This window comes from Oncorhynchus gorbuscha, linkage group LG01 (assembly GCF_021184085.1).
Source record: "Oncorhynchus gorbuscha isolate QuinsamMale2020 ecotype Even-year linkage group LG01, OgorEven_v1.0, whole genome shotgun sequence".
Classification (NCBI taxonomy): domain Eukaryota; kingdom Metazoa; phylum Chordata; class Actinopteri; order Salmoniformes; family Salmonidae; genus Oncorhynchus; species Oncorhynchus gorbuscha.
In genome coordinates, this window is record NC_060173.1 from 103,319,083 (window position 1) to 103,343,898 (window position 24,816).

General features: G+C 46.6%; 1 protein-coding gene across 1 annotated transcript in view; it reads right to left on the reverse strand.

The window, feature by feature from the left end:
• Positions 1-24,816, reverse strand: part of LOC124047850 (semaphorin-5B-like) — a 323,136-nt gene that overhangs the window by 121,854 nt on the left and 176,466 nt on the right. The window contains 2 exon segments of the mRNA XM_046368176.1: positions 6,349-6,447; positions 7,962-8,024. Of these exon segments, the coding sequence (XP_046224132.1) occupies positions 6,349-6,447; positions 7,962-8,024 (162 nt within the window).

Genomic DNA, 24,816 nt, shown 5'->3' on the forward strand with positions numbered 1-24,816 from the left:
GAGGTGATATGATCCTTGGCTAGTCTCTCAAAGCACTTCATGATGACCTTAGCTTTCCTGGGAACAGGAACAACAGTGGACATTTTGAAGCATGTGGGGACAGCAGACTGGGATAGGGATTGATGGAATATGTCCGTATACACACCAGCCAGCTGGTCTGCGCATGCTCTGAGGATGCGGCTAGGGATGCCGTCTGGGCCGGCAGCCTTGAAAGGGTTAACACGTTTAAATGTTTTACTCATGTTGGCCACAGGGAAGGAGAGCCTACAGTCTTTGGTAGCAGAACGTGTCGGTGGCACTGTATTGTCCTCAAAGCACGCAAAGAAGTTGTTTAATTTGTCTGGGAGTGAGACGTCGATGTCTGTGACGGGGCTGGTTTTCTTTTTGTAATCCGTGATTGTCTGTAGACCCTGCCTCATACGTCTTGTGTTTGAGTCGTTGAATTGCAACTCTACTTTGTCTTTATACTGTCGCTTTGCTTGTTTGATTGCCTTGTGGAGGGACTGAAATATTTATTTGTTTCCATTCACCTTGTCATGTTTAACTGCAGTGGTACGTGCTTTCAGTTTTGCGCGAATGCTGCTATCAATCCACGGTTTCTGGTTTGGGAAGGTTATAATAGTCACAGTGGGTACAACATCTCCAATGCACTTCCTAATAAACTCACAGAGTCAGCATATATGTTAATGTATTGTCTGAGGCTACCTGGAACACATCCCAGTCCACCTGTTCGAAGCAGTCTTGAAGCGTGGAATCCAATTAGTCAGACCAACGTTGGATAGAGGTAAGCATGGGCGCTTCCTGTTTTAGTGTCTGCCTATAGGAGGGGAGCAACAAGATGTAGTAATGGTCAGATTTACCGAAGGGAGGGTGGGGGAGGGCCTTGTATGGATCGCAAAAGTTAGTAGCAGTGGTCCAGTGTAGTGTTCGAGCGGGTAAAACAATCAATGTGCTGTTAGAATTGAGGTATTCTTGTGTTCAAATCCCCAGCTACAATAAATGCAGCCTCAGGATATATGGTTTCCAGTTTACATAGAGTCCAGTGAAGTTCTTCCAAGGCCGTCTGTCACGATCGTCGTATGGAGTAGACCAAAGCGCAGCGTGGTTAGAATACATTCTTCTTTATTAATGATGAACACTAAGAACACTTAAACAAAAAACAACAAAACGAATAAGACGGACGTGGCCGCTATATAAACAATGTGCTAACGTGCAACATAACATAGACTATAACCCACGAAATACCCAAAGAAGATGGCTGCCCCCCACAAAGGTGCGGACTCCGGCCGCAAAAACCTAATCTAAAGGGGAGGGTCCGGGTGGGCCTCTTTCATGGTGGCGGCTCGGGTGCGGGATGTAGACCCCACTCTACCATAGTCATTGCCCTCTTCAAGGGCCTCTTCAGAGGGACGACCCTCGCCTCCGACCTAGGGTCTAAGATCCTAATTAAAGGCCCCACTGGACTGAGGGGCAGCTCCGAACAGAGGGGCAGCTCCGGACAGAGGGGCAGCTCCGGACTGAGGGGCAGCTCCGGACTGGCTAACGGCTCTGCCAGCTCCTGGCTGCCTGACGGCTCTGGCAGCTCCTGGCTGGCTGACGACTCTGGCAGCTCCTGACTGACTGACGGCTCTGGCAGCTCCTTGCTGGCTGATGGCTCTGGCAGGTCCTGGCTGACTGACGGCTCTGGCAGGTCCTGGCTGACTGACGTCTCTGGCAGCTCCTGGCTGACTGATGGCTCAGGACAGACTGGCGGCTCTGACGACTCAGGACAGACTGGCGGCTCTGACGGCTCAGGACAGACGGGAGACTCTAGCAGGTCAGGACAGACGGGAGACTCTAGCAGCTCAGGACAGACGGGAGACTCTAGCAGCTCAGGACAGACGGAAGACTCTAGCAGCTCAGGACAGACGGGAGACTCTAGCAGCTCAGGCCAGACGGGAGACTCTGGCAGCTCAGGACAGACGGGAGACTCTAGCAGCTCAGGCCAGACGGGAGACTCTGGCAGCTCAGGACAGACGGGAGACTCTAGCAGCTCAGGATAGACGGGAGACTCTAGCAGCTCAGTACAGACGAGGCGCACTGTAGGCCTGGTGCGTGGTGCCGGCACTGGTGGTATTGGGCCAAGGACATGCACCTCAGGGCGAATGCGGGGAGGAGGAACAGGGAGCACTGGGCTCTGCAGACGCACAGGAAGCCCGGTGTGGGGGGGCTGCCACCGGAGTGCTGGTGCGTGGAGATGGCACCGGAAAGACCGGACCGAGAAGGCTCACTGGAGATCTGGAGCACCGAGCCTGCCCAACCTTACCTGGTTGAAAGCTCCCCGTAGCCAGGCCAGTGCGGCGAGGGGGAATAGCCCGCACTGGGCTGTGCTGGCCAACCGGGGACACCATGCGTAAGGCTGGTGCCATGTATGCTGGCCCGAGGAGACACACTGGAGACCAGATGCGTAGAGCCGGCTTCATGGCACCTGGCTGGATGCCCACTCTAGCCCGGCCGATACGAGGAGCTGGAATGTACCGCACCCGGTTATGCACACGCACCGGGGACACTGTGCGCTCCACCGCATAACACGGTGCCTACCCGGTACAATGCCCTCTCTCTCCACGGTAAGCACGGGGAGCTGGCTGGCGCAGGTCTCCTACCTGACTTCGCCACACTCCCCTTGTGCCCTCCCCCAAGACGTTTTTGGGGCTGCCACTTGGGCTTCCAGCCGCGCCGCCGTGCTGCCTCCTAATACGGCGCCTCTCTGCTTTCGCTGCCTCCAGCTCTGCTTTGGGACGGCGATATTCCCCTGGCTGTGCCCAGGGTCCTTTGCCGTCCAGATTCTCCTCCCAAGTCGAAGGAAGTTTGTGGAAGGCTACCCGAAACGCTTGACCAAAGATAAACAATTTAAAGGCAATGCTACCACATACTAATTGATTGTATGTAAACTTCTGACCCACTGGGAATGTGATGAAAGAAATAAAAGCTGAAATAAATAATTCTCTCTACTATTATTCGGATATTTCACATTCTTAAAATAAAGTGGTGATCCTAACTGACCTAAGACAGGGAATTTTCACTAGGATTAAATGTCAGGATTTGTGAAAAACTGAGTTTAAATGTAGTTGGCTTAAGTGTATGTAAACTTCTGACTGTACACGGCTGTGACTATAATCGAAGAGAATTCTCTTGGGAGATAATGTCCACCTTGTTGTCTAGACCTTGTTGACTGGACATTGGCGAGTAATATGCTTGAGAGCGGTGAACGGTGTGCTCTCCTTCTACGTCTGACCAGGAGGCCCCTTCGTCTGCCTCTCCTGTGGCGACCTCTTTGTTTTGGGTCGGCCTCTGGGATTAGACCCCATGTCCAGGGTGGAGGTCCAAACAAAGGATCCTCGTTGTTTTGGGTCGGCCTCTGGGATTAAACCCCATGTCCAGGGTGGAGGTCTAAACAAAGGATCCTCGTTGTTTTGGGTCGGCCTCTGGGATTAGACCCCATGTCCAGGGTGGAGGTCCAAACAAAGGATCCTCGTTGTTTTGGGTCGGCCTCTGGGATTAGACCCCATGTCCAGGGTGGAGGTCCAAACAAAGGATCCTCGTTGTTTTGGGTCGGCCTCTGGGATTAGACCCCATGTCCAGGGTGGAGGTCCAAACAAAGGATCCTCGTTGTTTTGGGTCGGCCTCTGGGATTAGACCCCATGTCCAGGGTGGAGGTCCAAACAAAGGATCCTCGTTGTTTTGGGTCGGCCTCTGGGATTAGACCCCATGTCCAGGGTGGAGGTCCAAACAAAGGATCCTCGTTGTTTTGGGTCGGCCTCTGGGATTAGATCCCATGTCCAGGGTGGAGGTCCAAACAAAGGATCCTCTTCGGGAAAGACATATTCCTGGTCATAATGTTGGTAAATTGATGTCGCTCTTATATCCAATAGTTCTTCCTGGCTGTGTGGAATAACGCTTAAGATTTTCTGGGCTAACAATGTAAGAAATAAAACATTTAAAAAACGAATTACTGAATAGTTTCCTAAGAACGTGAAGCGAGGCGACAACATCCTGCTCCTTCCCTGAATTTTCATAAATGTTTGTATTTTATATTTCTTATTCGTAAGAAATTTTAAAATCACAAACAGAAAAGTATTTAGAGCCTTTTTACCTGTTGTTTCCCACATCTTTTCCCAATTTAACCCACCAAGATAATGTGCTGTAGGACGTTGGTACCCAGCCAGGTGCTAATGCTTCTCTCCTCACTGAAGGAATGACACATGGATGAATGGACAATAATTGTGCATGTTACTTCACAATGTAATTTAAATTAGGCCTGAATGATAAGGAGGGTGAAGAGGTTGGATTCATTTAGAAAGACAATAGTGTAATGATGAGGTTGTGTTATTCCTATTTATTAGCGTTGGTACTCATGTTTATACCAAATCATTTGACACATGACTTGTGGGTTGATATCATTCTCTTTTAAGTTTTACTTTGTAAAAATATTCTGTTATTGGACTGTTTTATTTACTATAACTCTATTACTAATCAAATGCATTGTAAAGGAAATGAAAACATGCTATGTTATGGGTAGGCCTTTAGAATATTGAAAAACATATCCTTGACTCTATCCAAGTTGATAAGTGAAGGGAAGCAAACGATGCCAGCACACTGAATGAATGATAAATGGATGAATGGGCAATAATTGTGCAAGTTACTTCACAATTGAATTTAAATTAGACCTAACTGAATGATAAGGAGGATGAAAAGGTTGATTTCATTTTGAACAACAATAACAGTGTAATGATGAGTTTGTGTTATGCCTATATTTATCAGCGTTGGCCCTAGGGTTAATAATTTCACTGCTCGCCTTGTGGGTTGATTTGTGAGGGACTTGAACGAGTGGTTTTTCGTTATTACTTAAAGCCTAGAGCAGAGGTACTCAACTCTGGAGGTCTGGAGCCTGCTGGTTTTCTGTTCTACCTGAGAATTAATTGCACACAACTGGTGTCCCAGGTCTAAATCAGTCCCTGCTTAGAGGGGAACAATGAAAAAATGCAGTGGAACTGGTTTCATGGTCCAGAGTTGAGTTTGAGGGGCCTAGAGTAACATAAACTAATGAAAATGCTATTATATTATTTGAATATATAGTTTTTTAGTATTCTAATGTTACCTAAGACCTTAAAAAACACAATCAAATGATTATTCTTCTGATATCATATATGAAATGTATTTATTAGACTGTTAGAATGTTGTTTCCAATAACCCAACAGTTAAATTTTTTTATTAAATAAAAACATTTTTTACAGTGCACCACCCTACTTTACTCTCTCATCATGTCCTCCCCATCACCCCCCTACCTACACCCCTGTAGTTTATCACTCCATCCATCCTCCCTGCATCCCCCATTCCCTCTTACCTCCTGGGTGATACAGAGGGGCTGGAAGGAGTTGGTTCACCCCCTTACCTACACCCCTGTAGTTTATCACTCCATCCATCCACCCTGCATCCCCCATTCCCTCTTACCTCCCAGGTGATACAGAGGGGCTGGAAGGAGTTGGTTCACCCCCCTACCTACACCCCTGTAGTTTATCACTCCATCCATCCACCCTGCATCCCCCATTCCCTCTTACCTCCCGGGTGATACAGAGGGGCTGGAAGGCGTTGGTTCACCCCCTTACCTACACCCCTGTAGTTTATCACTCCATCCATCCTCCCTGCATCCCCCATTCCCTCTTACCTCCCGGGTGATACAGAGGGGCTGGAAGGCGTTGGTTCACCCCCTACCTACACCCCTGTAGTTTATCACTCCATCCATCCTCCCTGCTTCCCCCATTCTCTCTTACCTCCCGGGTGATACAGAGGGGCTGGAAGGAGTTGGTTCACCCCCCTACCTACACCCCTGTAGTTTATCACTCCATCCATCCTCCCTGCATCCCCCATTCCCTCTTACCTCCCGGGTGATACAGAGGGGCTGGAAGGCGTTGGTTCACCCCCCCTACCTACACCCCTGTAGTTTATCACTCCATCCATCCACCCCCTGCATCCCCCATTCCCTCTTACCTCCCGGGTGATACAGAGGGGCTGGAAGGCGTTGGTTCACCCCCTTACCTACACCCCTGTAGTTTATCACTCCATCCATCCTCCCTGCATCCCCCATTCCCTCTTACCTCCCGGGTGATACAGAGGGGCTGGAAGGCGTTGGTTCACCCCCCTACCTACACCCCTGTAGTTTATCACTCCATCCATCCTCCCTGCATCCCCCATTCTCTCTTACCTCCCGGGTGATACAGAGGGGCTGGAAGGCGTTGGTTCACCCCCCTACCTACACCCCTGTAGTTTATCACTCCATCCATCCTCCCTGCATCCCCCATTCTCTCTTACCTCCCGGGTGATACAGAGGGGCTGGAAGGCGTTGGTTCCACAGGTGATGACCTCAGTCTTATTGACCAGTAGCACGCGGAGGTAGTTCTGACACTCTACCTACAGGGAGTAGTAGAGAGCAGACAGGTTGTTAGAGGTTAGAAACCTGCGTACCTTTGTATTCACCAAACACAAGAAAACGGACCAAAACGGGGAGGGACTACATGAACTTGATAAGAATCTGGGACCAAATGGCTCCTTAACAGCTTCTACCCCCAAGCCATAAAGACGGCTGAATAGTTCATTCATACCCTTATTGTATTCTTATCTATTATAATTTTTTGCACTGACTCTCTTGCACTGACACTCCAACACACACACACACACAAAACACACACATGCATATTGACACCACACAAACACACACAAAACACACACACACACAATCCTTCACATTCTTCACATATGCTGCTGCTACTCTCTGTTTATTATCCATGCATAGTCACTTCACCCCTACCTACAGTCCATATTAACTGAATTACCTCGACTAACCTGAACTCCTGCACAATGACTCGGTACCGGTACCCCTTGTATATAGCCTCGCTATTGTTACTGTTATTTTTATTGTCTTACTTTTTCCTTTAGTTTAGCAAATTTGTCTTACTTTTAAAAAACTCTGCATTGTTGGTTAAGGACTCGTAAGTAAGCATTTCACCTGTTGTATTAGGCACATGGTTTGCAACAGACTGATTACGACCCAGCAATACTCACTCACGGCTCACTTTAATGATATGACTGGAATGTTTTTTATCTTTCATCTGTAAAATTAAATGTAACACATTTAAACCTAATCTAATCTCGTTTTTATAAGCACTGTTTGACGTTTGAGGGAATGAAATTTCTTTGTTGTCCTTAAATATTCTGTCTTGGCAAATAAATAAAATTGCTGTGTTTCAAACTTGAGGTCAGACGACGTTCTCCAGAGAGAATGGATTTTTTACTTTCCCTTCTCCATTGGGCTTTTGAGATAAAAATAGCATGGCAATCAATTCTCACAAAGAAAAGCGAAATAACAAAATGATCAAGTACAGAAGAAGGGCTCTGCCTTGAGTGTCTTACTAAAAAGTCTGTGTTATTTTTCACTTCCCAGGTAGTAAACACACGTCGATTGAAGGGGCCCAAAAACCATAAAATCACTATAAGCCACTCTCACAAGGCCCCATAGAGCCCCTTGAACAGCCAGTCAACAGACTGCTTTTAAAGGAAATGGTCCTATTCAGGGAAGGTCCTGTGTGTGTGTGTGTGTGTGTGTGTGTGTGTGTGTGTGTGTGTGTGTGTGTGTGTGTGTGTGTGTGTGTGTGTGTGTGTGTGTGTGTGTGTGTGTGTGTGTGTGTGTGTGTGTAGGTGTATATTTGTGTGGTGTGTGTATATATTTGTGTGTGTGTGTATATATGAATGTATTTGTGTGGTGTGTGTGTATGTGAATATTTGTGTGGTGTGTGTGTATATTTGTGTGTGTGTATATGAATGTATTTGTGTGGTGTGTGTGTGAATGTGTATATTTGTGTGTGTGTGTATATTTGTGTGTGTGTGTGTGTAGAGCCCTCTCGGGAAGTCTCAAAGTCGTTGTTTACCTCGCTCTTCCCTTTGCTCTGACAGGACCTCCTGGTGTCATCATCTGGAATCCATTCCGTTGCCTAGGATACCAAAATAAACACATGTAAAAAGAGTGATTGGATGCAGCATTCACCTTTTGCAAAGGGAGCTGCCTGAGTACTGCTTTGAAAGAGACTCAGCATGGCTGCTGCCTGAGTACTGCTTTGAAAGAGACTCAGCATGGCTGCTGCCTGAGTACTGCTTTGAAAGAGACTCAGCATGGCTGCTGCCTGAGTACTGCTTTGAAAGAGACTCAGCATGGCTGCTGCCTGAGTACTGCTTTGAAAGAGACTCAGCATGGCTGCTGCCTGACTACTGCGTTGAAATAGACTCACCATGGCTGCCTGACTAATGCGTTGAAATAGACTCACCATGGCTGCCTGACTAATGTGTTGAAATAGACTCACCGTGGCTGCTGCCTGACTACTGCGTTGAAATAGACTCAGCATGGCTGCTGCTGACTACTGCGTTGAAATAGACTCACCATGGCTGCCTGACTACTGTGTTGAAATAGACTCACCATGGCTGCCTGACTACTGCGTTGAAAGAGACTCCCCGTGGCTGCTGCCTGACTACTGCGTTGAAAGAGACTCACCGTGGCTGCCTGACTACTGCGTTGAAAGAGACTCACCGTGGCTGCTGCCTGACTACTGCGTTGAAATAGACTCACCATGGCTGCCTGACTACTGCGTTGAAAGACTCACAACGGCTGCCTGACTGCTTCCTTAGAAAGAGAAAGTGGCTGCCTGCAAATAACGCAACTGTTGACGGTAATATTAACAACACAACACAGACGCCATGAAAAGACACAAACCTTATTGTTGTTTGTTAATTGCGTCAACATGGAGCTGAGTGGGCCAGCCAGTGGATTACAAGGTGAGGTAACCAGACAGGACCGTGGCTGTAGCCCAGATGTCTTTAGGATGGAAATAGCATCTTCTTCTCTCATTAAAAAAGCAGTGTGTTTCAGAGTCCAATCTTCCACACACACACACACACACACACACACACACACACACACACACACACACACACACACACACACACACACACACACACACACACACACACACACACACACACACACACACACACACACACACACACACACACACACACACACACACACACACACACACACACCGTCCTCCAATCTTCTACCACACCAATGCCGGTTGTTTCTCCACGGCCCAATTACATTCCTTTAGAACCGTATGCCTTGGTTTTAATTAAGAATGCCCTAGCTCAGTGCTGGGGCAGACACACACACACACACACACACACACACACACACACACACACACACACACACACACACACACACACACACACACACACACACACACACACACACACACACACACACACACACACACACACACACACACACACACACACACACACACACCGCTAACAGAGCAGAATTGGCCTTTTGTATAGTAGCCTGAGAGATGGTACTCTCTCTCATCGGTATCACTTTGTGTTTAGGTCTCCCAGTTTCACTAAAAATAGCCGTGGTGCTGCTGGCCTGACCCACTAGTGCTGGAACAGAGAGAGAGAAAAGCTAAAGTTGGCACGGACTTGTGCCAGAGTATACCCCCTATGTGACACTCCCCTCTCCTCCTCTCCTCTATCATTCTCCACCTCTCCTCCAATCTATTTCAGCGAATGGGGTGCCTCTTTGCACACACTTGAGCAAAAGTCTAGCCATTCCGGTTCTCTCTCTCGTAGTATTGACTTTGAGAATGAGCATCCATAACACACAACACAAACACAACGACCACCATTTTGCCTTGTTCTTCACACAGTGGAACATTGCCATGCACAACAAGGCAAGAGACTACTACAGAGACCACATCGTGACATGAAAACAGAAAAGCCCATGTCTGGACTCTGGAAACACATTCAAGTGTCCAGAAGCGGCAGAAGGAAAAGGAAAGAGGGTAAGAAGGAAATTGATTAGTTCAATAAATCTATGTTTAGCTCATTGAGAGAGAGGATCTGAGTCCTAAATGGCACACTATTCCTTACATAGTGCACAACTTATGACAAAAGTAGTATACTATATAGGGAATAGGGTGCCATTTGGTCTGCTCGACCCTGATGAGTCTGGGTGTTATCTTGGTCTGAGAGACTCTTTTCAATTAACCTTCCCCATACTGCCATTAATAGAGAAAGAGAACGGAGAGAGAGATAGAACAGAGAGGGGAGAGAGAAAGAGAGCGAGTGAGATAGGGAGAGAGAGAGAGAGAGAGAGAGAGAGAGAGAGAGAGAGAGAGAGAGAGAGAGAGAGAGAGAGAGAGAGAGAGAGAGAGAGAGAGAGAGAGAGGGAGAGAGAGAGAGAGAGAGGGAAAGAGAGAGGGGGGTGAGAGAGAGTGGGATAAGAGAGAGAGAGAGAGATAGGGAAAGAGAGAGGGGGAGAGAGAGTGGGATAGGAGAGAGAGCGAGAAAGAGAGAGAGAGCGAGAGAGAGAGAGAGACAGAGAGAGAGAGAGAGAGAGAGAGAGAGAGAGAGAGAGAGAGAGAGAGAGAGAGAGAGAGAGAGAGAGAGAGAGAGAGAGAGAGAGAGAGAGAGGAATGTAGGCCAGCCAGCCATACAGGCCCGCTGTGATTCAATTAGACAACTAGGACAGTTTAAACTCAGGACATATAAGGTGTAGTCCATCATTGTAAGTAAGAATTTACTTAAATAAGAGCCAGGGCCTCAAATTAATTATTATTTGAGTAACCTTTTATTACCCTCATATCAAGGCATATCAAGGAATCTCTCTCTCGGAAAAGCTGACCACGACTCCATTTTGTTGATCCCTGCCTACGGACAGAAACTAAAACAAGAAGCTCCCACACTGAGATCTGTCCAACGCTGGTCCGACCAAGCTGACTCAACACTCCAAGACTGCTTCCATCACGTGGACTGGGATATGTTTTGTATTGCGTCAGATAACAACATTGACGAATACGCTGATTCGGTGTGCGAGTTCATTAGAACGTGCGTTGAAGATGTCGTTCCCACAGCAACGATTAAAACATTCCCTAACCAGAAACCGTGGATTGATGGCAGCATTCGCGTGAAACTGAAAGCGTGAACCACTGCTTTTAATCAGGGCAAGGTGACTGGTAACATGACCGAATACAAACAGTGCAGCTATTCCCTCCGCAAGGCTATCAAACAAGCTAAGCGTCAGTATAGAGACAAAGTAGAATCTCAATTCAACAGCTCAGACACAAGAGGTATGTGGCAGGGTCTACAGTCAATCACGGACTACAAGAAGAAAACCAGCCCAGTCACGGACCAGGATGTCTTGCTCCCAGGCAGACTAAATAACGTTTTTGCCCGCTTTGAGGACAATACAGTGCCACTGACACGGCCTGCAACGAAAACATGCGGACTCTCCTTCACTGCAGCCGAGGTGAGTAAGACATTTAAACGGGTTAACCCTCGCAAGGCTGCAGGCCCAGACGGCATCCCCAGCAGCGCCCTCAGAGCATGCGCAGACCAGCTGGCCGGTGTGTTTACGGACATATTCAATCAATCCCTATACCAGTCTGCTGTTCCCACATGCTTCAAGAGGGCCACCATTGTTCCTGTTCCCAAGAAGGCTAAGGTAACTGAGCTAAACGACTACCGCCCCGTAGCACTCACTTCCGTCATCATGAAGTGCTTTGAGAGACTAGTCAAGGACCATATCACCTCCACCCTACCTGACACCCTAGACCCACTCCAATTTGCTTACCGCCCAAATAGGTCCACAGACGATGCAATCTCAACCACACTGCACACTGCCCTAACCCATCTGGACAAGAGGAATACCTATGTGAGAATGCTGTTCATCGACTACAGCTCGGCATTCAACACCATAGTACCCTCCAAGCTCGTCATCAAGCTCGAGACCCTGGGTCTCGACCCCGCCCTGTGCAACTGGGTACTGAACTTCCTGACGGGCTGTCCCCAGGTGGTGAGGGTAGGCAACAACATCTCCACCCCGCTGATCCTCAACACTGGGGCCCCACAAGGGTGCGTTCTGAGCCCTCTCCTGTACTCCCTGTTCACCCACGACTGCGTGGCCACGCACGCCTCCAACTCAATCATCAAATTTGCGGACGACACAACAGTGGTAGGCTTGATTACCAACAACGACGAGACGGCCTACAGGGAGGAGGTGAGGGCCCTCGGAGTGTGGTGTCAGGAAAATAACCTCACACTCAACGTCAACAAAACTAAGGAGATGATTGTGGACTTCAGGAAACAGCAGAGGGAACACCCCCCTATCCACATCGATGGAACAGTAGTGGAGAGGGTATTGAGTTTTAAGTTCCTCGGCATACACATCACAGACATACTGAATTGGTCCACCCACACAGACAGCATCGTGAAGAAGGCGCAGCAGCGCCTCTTCAACCTCAGGAGGCTGAAGAAATTAGGCTTGTCACCAAAAGCACTCACAAACTTCTACAGATGCACAATCGAGAGCATCCTGGCGGGCGGTATCACCGCCTGGTACGGCAACTGCTCCGCCCACAACCGTAAGGCTCTCCAGAGGGTAGTGAGGTCTGCACAACGCATCACCGGGGGCAAACTACCTGCACTCCAGGACACCTACACCACCCGATGTTACAGGAAGGCCATAAAGATCATCAAGGACAACAACCACCCGAGCCACTGCCTGTGTACCCCGCTATCATCCAGAAGGCGAGGTCAGTACAGGTGCATCAAAGCTGGGACCGAGAGACTGAAAAACAGCTTCTATCTCAAGGCCATCAGACTGTTAAACAGCCACCACTAACATTGAGTGGCTGCTGCCAACACACTGACACTGACTCAACTCCAGCCACTTTAATAATGGAAATTGATGGGAAATGATGTAAAATATATCACTAGCCACTTTAAACAATGCTACCTAATATAATGTTACATACCCTACATTATTCATCTCATATGCATACGTATATACTGTATTCTATATCATCTACTGCATCTTTATGTAATATATGTATCACTAGCCACTTTAACTATGCCACTTTGTTTACATACTCATCTCATATGTATATACTGTACTCGATATCATCTACTGTATCTTGCCTATGCTGCTCTGTACCATGTACCATCATCATTCATATATCTTTATGTACATATTGTTTATCCCCTTACACTGTGTATAAGACAGTAGTTTTGGAATGGTTAGTTAGATTACTTGTTGGTTTTTACTGCATTGTCGGAACTAGAAGCACAAGCATTTCGCTACACTCGCATTAACATCTGCTAACCATGTGTATGTGACAAATAAAATTTGATTAGATTTGATTGGATACTATAACAACATGACAGTCAACAAGCTCTTCAAATACCATCACCCATACACTCTCTGGGTGGTCTGTCAAACACTCCACACGTCACACTGACCATGGTACTGTTTTTCAAATGAACTGTTACTACATGTCCTCAATAGACCAGCTCTAGGAGCGGAGTAGTGATGACGTGATTCAAAACAAATGCACACACTCTCCATCCATTGCTGTGTGTGTGTGTGTGTGTGTGTGTGTGTGTGTGTGTGTGTGTGTGTGTGTGTGTGTGTGTGTGTGTGTGTGTGTGTGTGTGTGTGTGTGTGTGTGTGTGTGTGTGTGTGTGTGTGTGTGTGTGTGTGTGTGTGTGTGTGTGTGTGTGTGTGTGTGTGTGGATGCCTATGCAGTGAGTCATCGTTTAGGTCATTACCATCTTTTCTCAGCGATAAATGCTGTCAGCTTAACCCCTAACTCCTCGTCGCTCCGTCAAGTCCCTCTCTTCACCCGTACTGGAACAAAGTGAGCTCACAAAGTCCTACCCCAAATACCACAGGGCCCATGCACACCCAATAGCACCACAACTATACTCCCTAGCCCCGGCTGTGACAGGCCTATAAACAGGCCCTCTGAGTGTGGTGACGGCTGTACAATGCCTGCCTGCCCGGACTGGAGCTGGGCTGGAGCTGGGCTGGAGCAGGGCTGGATGGAGCTGTCTGTCTGTCTGTAAACAGGCCCATAGGGCCGCAGGTAGAGCAGTAGAGGGATGTGAGAACAATGTAGGGATGAGGCTAGAGCCTTGAGACCCTATTTCAGACTAAAAGGGTTCTTTTAGAAATAGTGATATATGACACAGTGATGAGGTGGATGACATGTTAATATCACAATACTAAGTATTCTAGTTTGCCTTATCCTTTCATATGAGTTTGCCATTACATTTGTGATGATTTTTTTGTTCAATTGAGCTACTGACATTTAGAAATAAGGCTCAACCAGAAGATAAATCACTTTACAAGTTATTCACTCTAAATGTCAGTTTAAATGTCAGTTTGAAGGTAACTAAACCACATTGGTTTGAGGAATACAAAATGGTGGATATTGAAAAACAAACTGAAGATAATACATTTTTCCCCCTGCTGCTTTTCCAAAACAGTAAATGATTCGAGTCCTTGGACTGACTTGTTGATAAGTTGTGCAACCACTCTTATGCATCTCTGATTTCATTCTCCTCTATAAGAAGGGCCAACCAACAACAATGATGCACCTTCACCAGCAACATCTATTTTCCCTCAAACTCAGGTGACACCTCATTTCTTCCAACTTTGTCACGTTGCCACTTTTGGAGGCAATAAGTATTCTGCCCCCGGCAACCCTTTACAGGAAAAAAATATCAGTACTTTTTAATGGGCAAATAAAATAGCTGAAAATACAATTAGTGAGAGGATGGAGGATTCATCACTTTTACAGAAGATAAATTATGTTTTGGAGGGAAATGTATTACATTTTTACAGAGAAAGTAGGACAGGTTAATGAAACAAACCGCTAACAGTGAGCCAGACAGTTGGAGCGATGGGAAATGGCTCCTGCTTAAACATGGATGGCACTCTGTAGATAAGACTAGGTTGCTCTGTGACATATGACTACAAGCATGTAGACTATTCATTATGTTTTGTGAATCATTTACATCTTAGTCATTTAGAAGACTTATCCAGAGCGATTTACAGGAGCAATTAGGGTTTAGTACCTTGGTCAAGAACACATAGACAGATTTTTCCCCTAGTTGTCTCGGGGATTCAAACCAGTGACTTTTCGGTTACTGGCTCAACGCTCTTAACCGCTAAGCTACCTGCCGAACAAAATGTGTCTGGAGAGAAGACACAGAGGTATTTCAGAGTGTTTGCTTCAGTGGGCTACAGCAAGTACGGTATGTAAAAAGATTGCTGTGACAGCTTGAGGTTGCATTCAGTGGACTTGGACGCACACAGACTCATAAGGGAAAATCAAGTCTGAAATTTAAACATGAAAATAACAATCTTCAGAAGCCTTTATCAACCTGAAATACGCTACAAGGCCCTCTCCTCTTCTCCTGACTAATCAAATTAAGATCCTACATCTGTACAGTATACATACTCAACCATAATGGTATGTATGGACTAAGAATCAATTTACTGGACTCTGAGAATCTATTTACTGTTGAATATATTTCCCCTCCCTATATCCTTGACTCAACCTCCAAATCTCTGTCAAACCGAGTGAGCGTTATGTGCATGATCTGTGATGAAGGTGTGGAGAGGAAGCAAAGAGATAATATATCTCTGTACTGTCTGTTATAGCCTGCTAGCTCTACTCAAAGCCATCACTTCAATGAGCCCACACCCCGCCTTGCTTCGTCCTCTTGAAGTCACTGACAGAGTACCCTATTCAGGCCTGCACCCCTTCCATCCTCCATTCCCCCCCAACTCCTCTGTTCCCCCATCCCCTACATTACCTCCATCTTTTACCCCCTCCATTCCTTTCCTTCCTCCATCCCCCTCTCCACTCCCCTCTTCTCCACTTCACTCCCACTGTCCCCTCTCCACTCCCTTCCACTCCCCCCAGTCCTACTGACGAATGTGACAGGACTCTCAATGGCCCTCTTTCATTGTCCCTGAACACTGATCCCTAGACAAGAGGGAGCAGATACGCCCTCCTCCCCCCATGCACTCTTCCAGTCCTCCTCTGCTGCCCTCCTCCTTCCCCCTGTGCTGTACACTCCATCCTGCCCTCTCCCCCTCCTCCCTGAGTGTGAGTCAGTTTGTGTCAGTGTGTTTCAGTGTGTCAAATGAAATCACATTTGTTGATCCCATGCTTCGCAAACAACAATTGTGGACTGACAGTGGAATGCTAACTTACAGCTCTTCCCAACAATGCAGAGAGAAAGAAAATAGATAAATAATAGAAAAGTAAAATACGTTAAATTTGTATTAATAATAACTACACAATGAGTAACGATAACTTGGCTATATACAAGGGGTACCAGCACTGAGTCGATGTGCAGGGGTACAAGGTAATTGAGGCAGACATATACAGTACAGTACCAGTCAAACGTTTGGACACTCCTACTCATTCAATGGTTTTTCATTATGAATTTTCTACATTGTAGAATCATAGTGAAGACATTAAAACTATGAAATAACACACATGGAATCATGTGGTAACCAAAAAAGTGTTAAACAAAATAAAATATGTTTCATATTTGAGATTCTTCAAAGTAGCCACCCTTTGCCTTGATGACAGCTTTGCACACTCTTGGCATTCTCTCAACCAGCTTCATGAGGTAGTCATCTGGAATGCATTTCAATTAACAGGTGTGCATTGCTAATTTTTTTCCTTCTTAAGGAAGGACAAGGTAGGGGTGGTATACAGGAAATATCCCTATTTGGTAAAAGACCAAGTCCATATTATGTCAAGAACAGCTCAAATAAGCAAAGAGAAACAACAGTCCATCAGTACTTTAAGACATGGACAGTCAATACGGAAAATGTCAAGAACTTTGAGTTTCTTCAAGTTTCTTCAAGTGCAGTCGCAAAAACAATCAAGCTCTATGATGAAACTGGCTCTCATGAGGACTGCCACAGGAAAGGAAGTTACCTCTGCTGCAGATGATAAGTTTATCAGAGTTAACTGCACCTCAGATTGCAGTCCAAATAAATGCTCAAGTAACAGACACATCAACATCAACTGTTCAGAGGCGACTGCGTGAATCAGGCCTTCATGGTCTAATTGCTACAAAGAAACCACTACTAAAGGACACCAATAAGAAGAAGAGACTTGCTTGGGCCAAGAAACACAAGCAATGGATCCTAAACTTCCTGACGGGCTACCCCCAGGTGGTAAGGATAGAGAAACAACACATCTGCCACGCTGATCCTCCACACAGGGGCCCCTCAGGGGTGCATGCTCAGTCCCCTCCTTTACTCCCGGTTTACTCATGACTGCATGGCCAGGCACGACTCCGACACCATTATCAAGTTTGCCGAGGACACAACAGTGGTAGGCCTGATCAGCGACATTGATTAGACAGCCTATAAGGAGGAGGTCAGAGACCTGGCTGTGTGGTGCCAGGACAACAACCTTTCCCTCAACGCGATCAAGACATAGGAGATGATTGTGGACTACAGGAAAAGGAGGACCGGGCATGCACCCATTCTCATCGACAGGGCTGTAGTGGAACAGGTTGAGAGCTTCATCAACAAACTAGAATGGTCCAAACACACTAAGACTGTCATGAAAAGGGCACAACAAAGCCTATTCCCCCCTCAAGATACTGAAAAGATTTGGCATGGGTCCTAAGATCTTCAAAAGGCTCTACAGCTGCACCATCGAGAGCATCCAGACTGGTTGCATCACTGCCTGGTGTCATGATGTGGCCCTTTTTGGGTATAGCTAGTGCCCCCCTCTCTCTCTCTCCTAAACCTAGGTTCTGTTATCTCAGGATGTACATTCCTGGAGGAGACTCTCTCCCCCTGGCCATGCAGAAAGAGACACATAGACAGAACAGTGGTCCTTCTGTAGCTCAGTTGGTAGAGCATGGTGCTTGTAATGCCAGGGTAGTGGGTTCGATTCCCGGGACCACCCATACGTAGAATGTATGCACACATGACTGTAAGTCGCTTTGGATAAAAGCGTCTGCTAAATGGCATATATTATTATTACAAAGGATTTCACATGGCGAACTCCTAAATCCCCCAAAATGGGGATTTGATATAAAATGTTCACTTGTGAGAAGGTGGAAATGGTCCGTGGACACTTAAGGGACAAGTATGACGAGTGTGTTTCATTTGGTTACCTCAGAGAGGACAGAAAACACACATAACTATATCTCTGAATATGTACATTTCTCGATTATTGGGTTTGCATCTAATTCTTGTATAAAATGAATGAGTAAAGATTAAACTATTTGTGAAATTATGTAATGTGATGTTAAACCTTTAATGAAAGAGAATTGTATTCTCTTTCAAGTTTAACTAAGTCATTGGCCCGCCCCCATGAGCACAGACATGATCTGGTGTCATGGAACAGCCCTTCTACTGTTACGAATAAAAAACCCTCCTGAGGAAATCCTCTTCAGACCACAAAAACCTCAGTTTAAGCTAAGGTTGTAATGGTTGTTGAATTCCTAAACCATACCACGTGGAGCATTGGCTACACGGCTGGAAATGTTTAAACTCTCTATCGATCCCTACAGTCTAAGAGCAAATCTTAGATACTAATTACTAGTCTGCAGGTAGAAATTATGTCAAACTGGGATGAGAAGACCGACAACCACCGAAACATCTATTCTATGAGAATAGATTTCTGAATGGTTCTCTGAAGTATTCATTCTAGCCACGAAATACTTTTGATCTTCAGGGAGGCAGAGAGAGAGACAATGATGAACTGACTCTCGGACAGAAGGACTGATGATTCCAACAGAGATCACGTGACGCACTGGGCATAAATATATATATTGATTGCAATTATTCCCGAATGAGTGAGCGTTCATGTGCAAAGGATTAGCATTTCAAATAATATAATTATCAACTGTGTAGTGACTCCTTTTGTCCTTCCACACCCACTTCCCTTTGTCCACCAAGCCGTCATATCGGCTTAGCCCACTAGGGAACCTCCCCTATCATTTCCTTGTAACCCTATCTACTGTGTTGTCTGTTTATGCATTTCTGTGATTATTTAGTTAGTTAGTAAATAAATGATTAAGACAATTGATGTATGAATGATTCATAGTAAAGGCTGGGTTCGTGCAGATAATCAACAATTTACAATGTTTGGAATGAGACACGCTTGGATTGCGTCCTACCTGACAGGTCACTCCTACCAGGTGGCGTGGCGAGAATCTGTCTCCTCACCACGCGCTCTCACCACTGGTGTCCCCCAGGGCTCTGTTCTAGGCCCTCTCCTATTCTCGCTATACACCAAGTCACTTGGCTCTGTCATAACCTCACATGGTCTCTCCTATCATTGTTATGCAGACGACACACAATTAATCTTCTCCTTTCCCCCCTCTGATGACCAGGTGGCGAATCGCATCTCTGCATGTCTGGCAGACATATCAGTGTGGATGACGGATCACCACCTCAAGCTGAACCTCGGCAAGACGGAGCTGCTCTTCCTCCCGGGGAAGGACTGCCCGTTCCATGATCTCGCCATCACGGTTGACAACTCCATTGTGTCCTCCTCCCAGAGCGCTAAGAACCATGGCGTGATCCTGGACAACACCCTGTCGTTCTCAACTAACATCAAGGCGGTGGCCCGTTCCTGTCGGTTCATGCTCTACAACATCCGCAGAGTACGACCCTGCCTCACACAGGAAGCGGCACAGGTCCTAATCCAGGCACTTGTCATCTCCCGTCTGGATTACTGCAACTCGCTGTTGGCTGGGCTCCCTGCCTGTGCCATTAAACCCCTACAACTCATCCAGAACGCCGCAGCCCGTCTGGTGTTCAACCTTCCCAAGTTCTCTCACGTCACCCCGCTCCTCCGCTCTCTCCACTGGCTTCCAGTTGAAGCTCGCATCCGCTACAAGACCATGGTGCTTGCCTACGGAGCTGTGAGGGGAACGGCACCTCAGTACCTCCAGGCTCTGATCAGGCCCTACACCCAAACAAGGGCACTGCGTTCATCCACCTCTGGCCTGCTCGCCTCCCTACCACTGAGGAAGTACAGTTCCCGCTCAGCCCAGTCAAAACTGTTCGCTGCTCTGGCCCCCCAATGGTGGAACAAACTCCCTCACGACGCCAGAACAGCGGAGTCAATCACCACCTTCCGGAGACACCTGAAACCCCACCTCTTTAAGGAATACCTAGGATAGGATAAGCAATCTTTCTCACCCCCCCCTTTAAGATTTAGATGCACTATTGTAAAGTGACTGTTCCACTGGATGTCATAAGGTGAATGCACCAATTTGTAAGTCGCTCTGGATAAGAGCGTCTGCTAAATGACTTAAATGTAAATGTAAATGTAGGTAAAGAAAAATGCATTAATTAGAATACTAATTGATCAGATATTAAAATATCTGAAGAGTTATATTATGAAAATTATAACTTTGTAATCTGAAGATTCTCCTTGGTGCCCTGACTTTCTAGATAATTACATTTACATGATTAGTTTAATCACGTAATAATAATTACAGAGAATTGATTTGATAAAATAACAGTCTTCACTTTATTGATGCCAAAGACACGACACTGGTATGGCAACTGCTTGGCCTCCGACTGCAAGGCACTACAGAGGGTAGTGCGTAAGGCCCAGTACATCACTGGGACAAAGCTTCCTGCCATCCAGGACCTCTATACCAGGCGGTGTCAGCGGAAGGCCCTAACAAGTCTCAAAGACTCCAGCCACCCTAGTCATAGACTGTTCTCTCTGCTACCGCAAGGCAAGTGGTACAGGAGCGCCAAGTCTAGGTCCAAAATGCTTCTTAACAGCTTCTACCCCCAAGCCATAAGACTCATGAACAGAGCTACCCAGACCCCTTTTTTACACTGCTGCTACTCACTGTTTATTATCTATGCATAGTCACTTTAACACTACCTACATGTACATATTATCTTGACTAACCTGTGCACTCGCACATTGACTCTGTACCGGTACCCCCTTTATATAGCCTCACTTGCTATTTTACTGCTGCTGTTTCTTATCTATTACTTATATTTTCTATTTAAATGTTTTACTTATCTATTTTTTATATCACAGTTATTTAAAAAAAACATCTGAAAACTTCTTAAAGCATTGTTGTTTAAGAGCTTAGTAAGCATTTCACTGTAAGGTCTTGTTCTTGTTCTGTAAGGTGGTCCTTCTGTAGCTCAGTTGGTAGAGCATGGCGCTTGTAACGCCAGGGTAGTGGGTTCGATTCCCGAGACCACCCAGAATGTATGCACACATGACTGTAAGTCGCTTTGGATAAAAGCGTCCTCTAAATGGCATATATTATTGTTGAAAAATACAATTTGATTTGATTTGATTAGATCAGGGTTAATATGTTCTTTAGTCTGATGAGTCGAAATTTGATATTTTTGGTTCCATCCGCCATGTCTTTGTGAAACGCAGAGTAGGTGAACGGATAATCTCTGCATGTGTGGTTCCCACTGTGAAGCATGGAGGAGGAGGTTTGATGGTGTGGGGGTGCTTTGCTGGTGACACTGTCTGTGATTTATTTAGAATTCAAGGCACACTTAACCAGCAGGGCTACCACAGCATTCTTCAGCAATACGCCATCCCATCTGGTTTGCACTTAGTGGGACTATCATTTGTTTTTCAACAGCACAATGATCCAACTCACCTCCAGGCTGTGTAAGGGCTAATTGACCAAGAAGGGGAGTAATGGAGTGCTGCATCAGATGACCTGGCTTCCACAATCACCCAACCTCAATACAATTGAGATGGTTTGGGATGAGTTGGAATGCAGAGTGAAGGGAAAACAGCCAACAAGTGCTCAGCATATGTGGGAACTCTTTCAAGACTGTTGGGAAAGCATTCCAGGTGAAGCTGGTTGAGATAATGCCAAAAGTGTGCAAAGCTGTCATCAAGGCAAAGGGTGGCTACTTCAAATAACATTTGTTTGGTTACTACATGATTCCATATGTGTTATTTCATAGTTTTAATGTATTCACTATTAATATACAATGTAGAAAATAGTAAAAATAAAGAAAAACCCTGGAATGAGTATGTGTGTCCAAACTTTTTACTGGTACTGTACATATACCTAGGAATAAAATGACAGATAGTAAACAGTGGCAGCAGTGTATGTGATGAGTTAAAAAGCGTGTGCAAAAAGGGGTCAATGTAGATAGCCTGGGTAGCTATTTTGCAATCTTATGGCTTGGGGGGTTTCAGTGTCTGCCAGTGTGTGTCCGTAGGCTAGAGCAGGCAATCTTTGAAGTACCACAGCTGTTCTGACCAAATGTTTACATGGGAGAGATAGAGAGAGGGAGAGAGGGAGAAAGTGAGAGGGAGAAAGTGAGTGCTAGGTGGGGAGAAGGAGAGAGAGAGGACTCACAGGAGAGACACTGAACCATCTGAGAACACCATTGACTACATGCTAGAGAAGGGGGCTACATGCTAGTGAAGGGGGCTACATTCTAGTGAAGGGGCTACATGCTAGTGAAGGGGGCTACATGCTAGTGAAGGGGACTACATTCTAGTGAAGGGGGCTACATGCTAGAGAAGGGGGCTACATGCTAGTGAAGGGGGCTACATTCTAGTGAAGGGGGCTACATGCTAGTGAAGGGGGCTACATTCTAGTGAAGGGGGCTACATGCTAGTGAAGGGGGCTACATTCTAGTGAAGGGGGCTACATTCTAGTGAAGGGGGCTACATTTTAGTGAAGGGGGCTACATGCTAGTGAAGGGGACTACATTCTAGTGAAGGGGCTACATGCTAGTGAAGGGGGCTACATTCTAGTGAAGGGGGCTACATTCTAGTGAAGGGGACTACATTCTAGTGAAGGGGCTATATGCTAGTGAAGGGGGCTACATTCTAGTGAAGGGGACTACATTCTAGTGAAGGGGACTACATTCTAGTGAAGGGGTTATATGCTAGTGAAGGGGGCTACATTCTAGTGAAGGGGACTACATTCTAGTGAAGGGGGCTACATTCTAGTGAAGGGGCTACATTCTAGTGAAGGGGACTACATTCTAGTGAAGGGGACTACATTCTAGTGAAAGGGGCTACATTCTAGTGAAGGGGACTACATTCTAGTGAAGGGGTTACATTCTAGTGAAGGGGACTACATTCTAGTGAAGGGGGCTACATTCTAGTGAAGGGGGCTACATGCTAGTGAAGGGGGCTACATTCTAGTGAAGGGGGCTACATTCTAGTGAAGGGGGCTACATGCTAGTGAAGGGGGCTACATTCTAGTGAAGGGGGCTACATTCTAGTGAAGGGGGCTACATGCTAGTGAAGGGGCTACATTCTAGTGAAGGGGGCTATATTCTAGTGAAGGGGACTACATTCTAGTGAAGGGGGCTATATGCTAGTGAAGGGGGCTAAATTCTAGTGAAGGGGGCTACATGCTAGTGAAGGGGACTACATTCTAGTGAAGGGGCTACATTATAGTGAAGGGGGCTATATGCTAGTGAAGGGGGCTACATTCTAGTGAAGGGGGCTACATGCTAGTGAAGGGGGCTACATGCTAGTGAAGGGGTTACCTTCTAGTGAAGGGGGCTACATTCTAGTGAAGGGGGCTACATTCTAGTGAAGGGGGCTACATGCTAGTGAAGGGGGCTACATTCTAGTGAAGGGGGCTACATGCTAGTGAAGGGGGCTACATGTGTGGCAGTGTGTCTTAGTGTGTGTGCATAGGCTAGATCAGACTATTTTTGAAGTGCCACAGCTGTTCTGACCGAATGTTTACACAGGAGAGATAGAGAGAGAGGGAAAGATGGAGCGAGAGAGAGAGAGAGAGGGGGGAGGTAGAAAGAGAGAGAGAGAGAGAAAAGAGAGCTTCGAGGGAGAAAGCTTCGAGGCATGCAACACTGAGGCATGCATGAGAGCATCTGCTGTTCCAGACAACTGTGTGATCACGCTCTCCGTATCCGACGTGAGTAAGACCTTTAAACAGGTCAACATTTACAAGGCTGCTGGGCCAGACTGATTACCAGGACGTGTACTCCGGGCATGTGCTGACCAACTGGCAGGTGTCTTTACTGACATTTTCAACATGTCCCTGATTGAGTCTGTAATACCAACATGCTTAAAGCATACCACCATAGTCCCTGTGCCCAAGAACACTAAAGTAACCTGTCTAAATGACTACAGACCCGTAGCACTCACCTACGTAGCCATGAAGTGTTTTGAATGGCTAGTAATGGCTAACATTAACACCATTATGGCTAACATTAACACCATTATCCCAGAAACCCACTCCAATTTAAATAGAGCTCAAACAGATCCACACATGATGCAATCTCTATTGTACTCCACACTGCCACACTGCCACCTTTCCCACCTGGACAAAAGGAACCCCCACGTGAGAATGCTACTCACTGACTACAGCTCAGTGTTGAACACAATTGTGCCCTCAAAACTCATCACCAAGCTAGGGATCCTGGGACTAACTGCCTCCCCCTTCAACTGGCTTCTGGACTTCCTGACGGGTCGCCCCAGGTGGTGAGGGTAGGTAGCAACACATCTGCCACGCTGATCCTCAACACTGGAGCCCTTAAAGGGGGCCTGCTCAGTCCCCTCCTGTCCTCCTTGTTCACCCACGACTGCATGGCCAGGCATGACTTCAACACCATCATTACGTTTGCTGACGACACAACAGTGGTAGGACTGATCACCGACAATGATGAGACAGCCGATAGAGAGGAGGTCAGAGACCTGGCCGTGTGGTGCCAGGACAACAACATCTCCCTCAACGTAATCAAGACAAAGGAGATGATTGTAGATCACAGGAAAAGGAGGACCGAGCAGCCCCCATTCTCATCGACGGGGCTGTAGTGGAGCAGGTTGAGAGCTTCAAGTTCCTCCTACAGTATCCTACAGGCCATTACTCTGTCCCAGTGGAGCCTCCTACAGG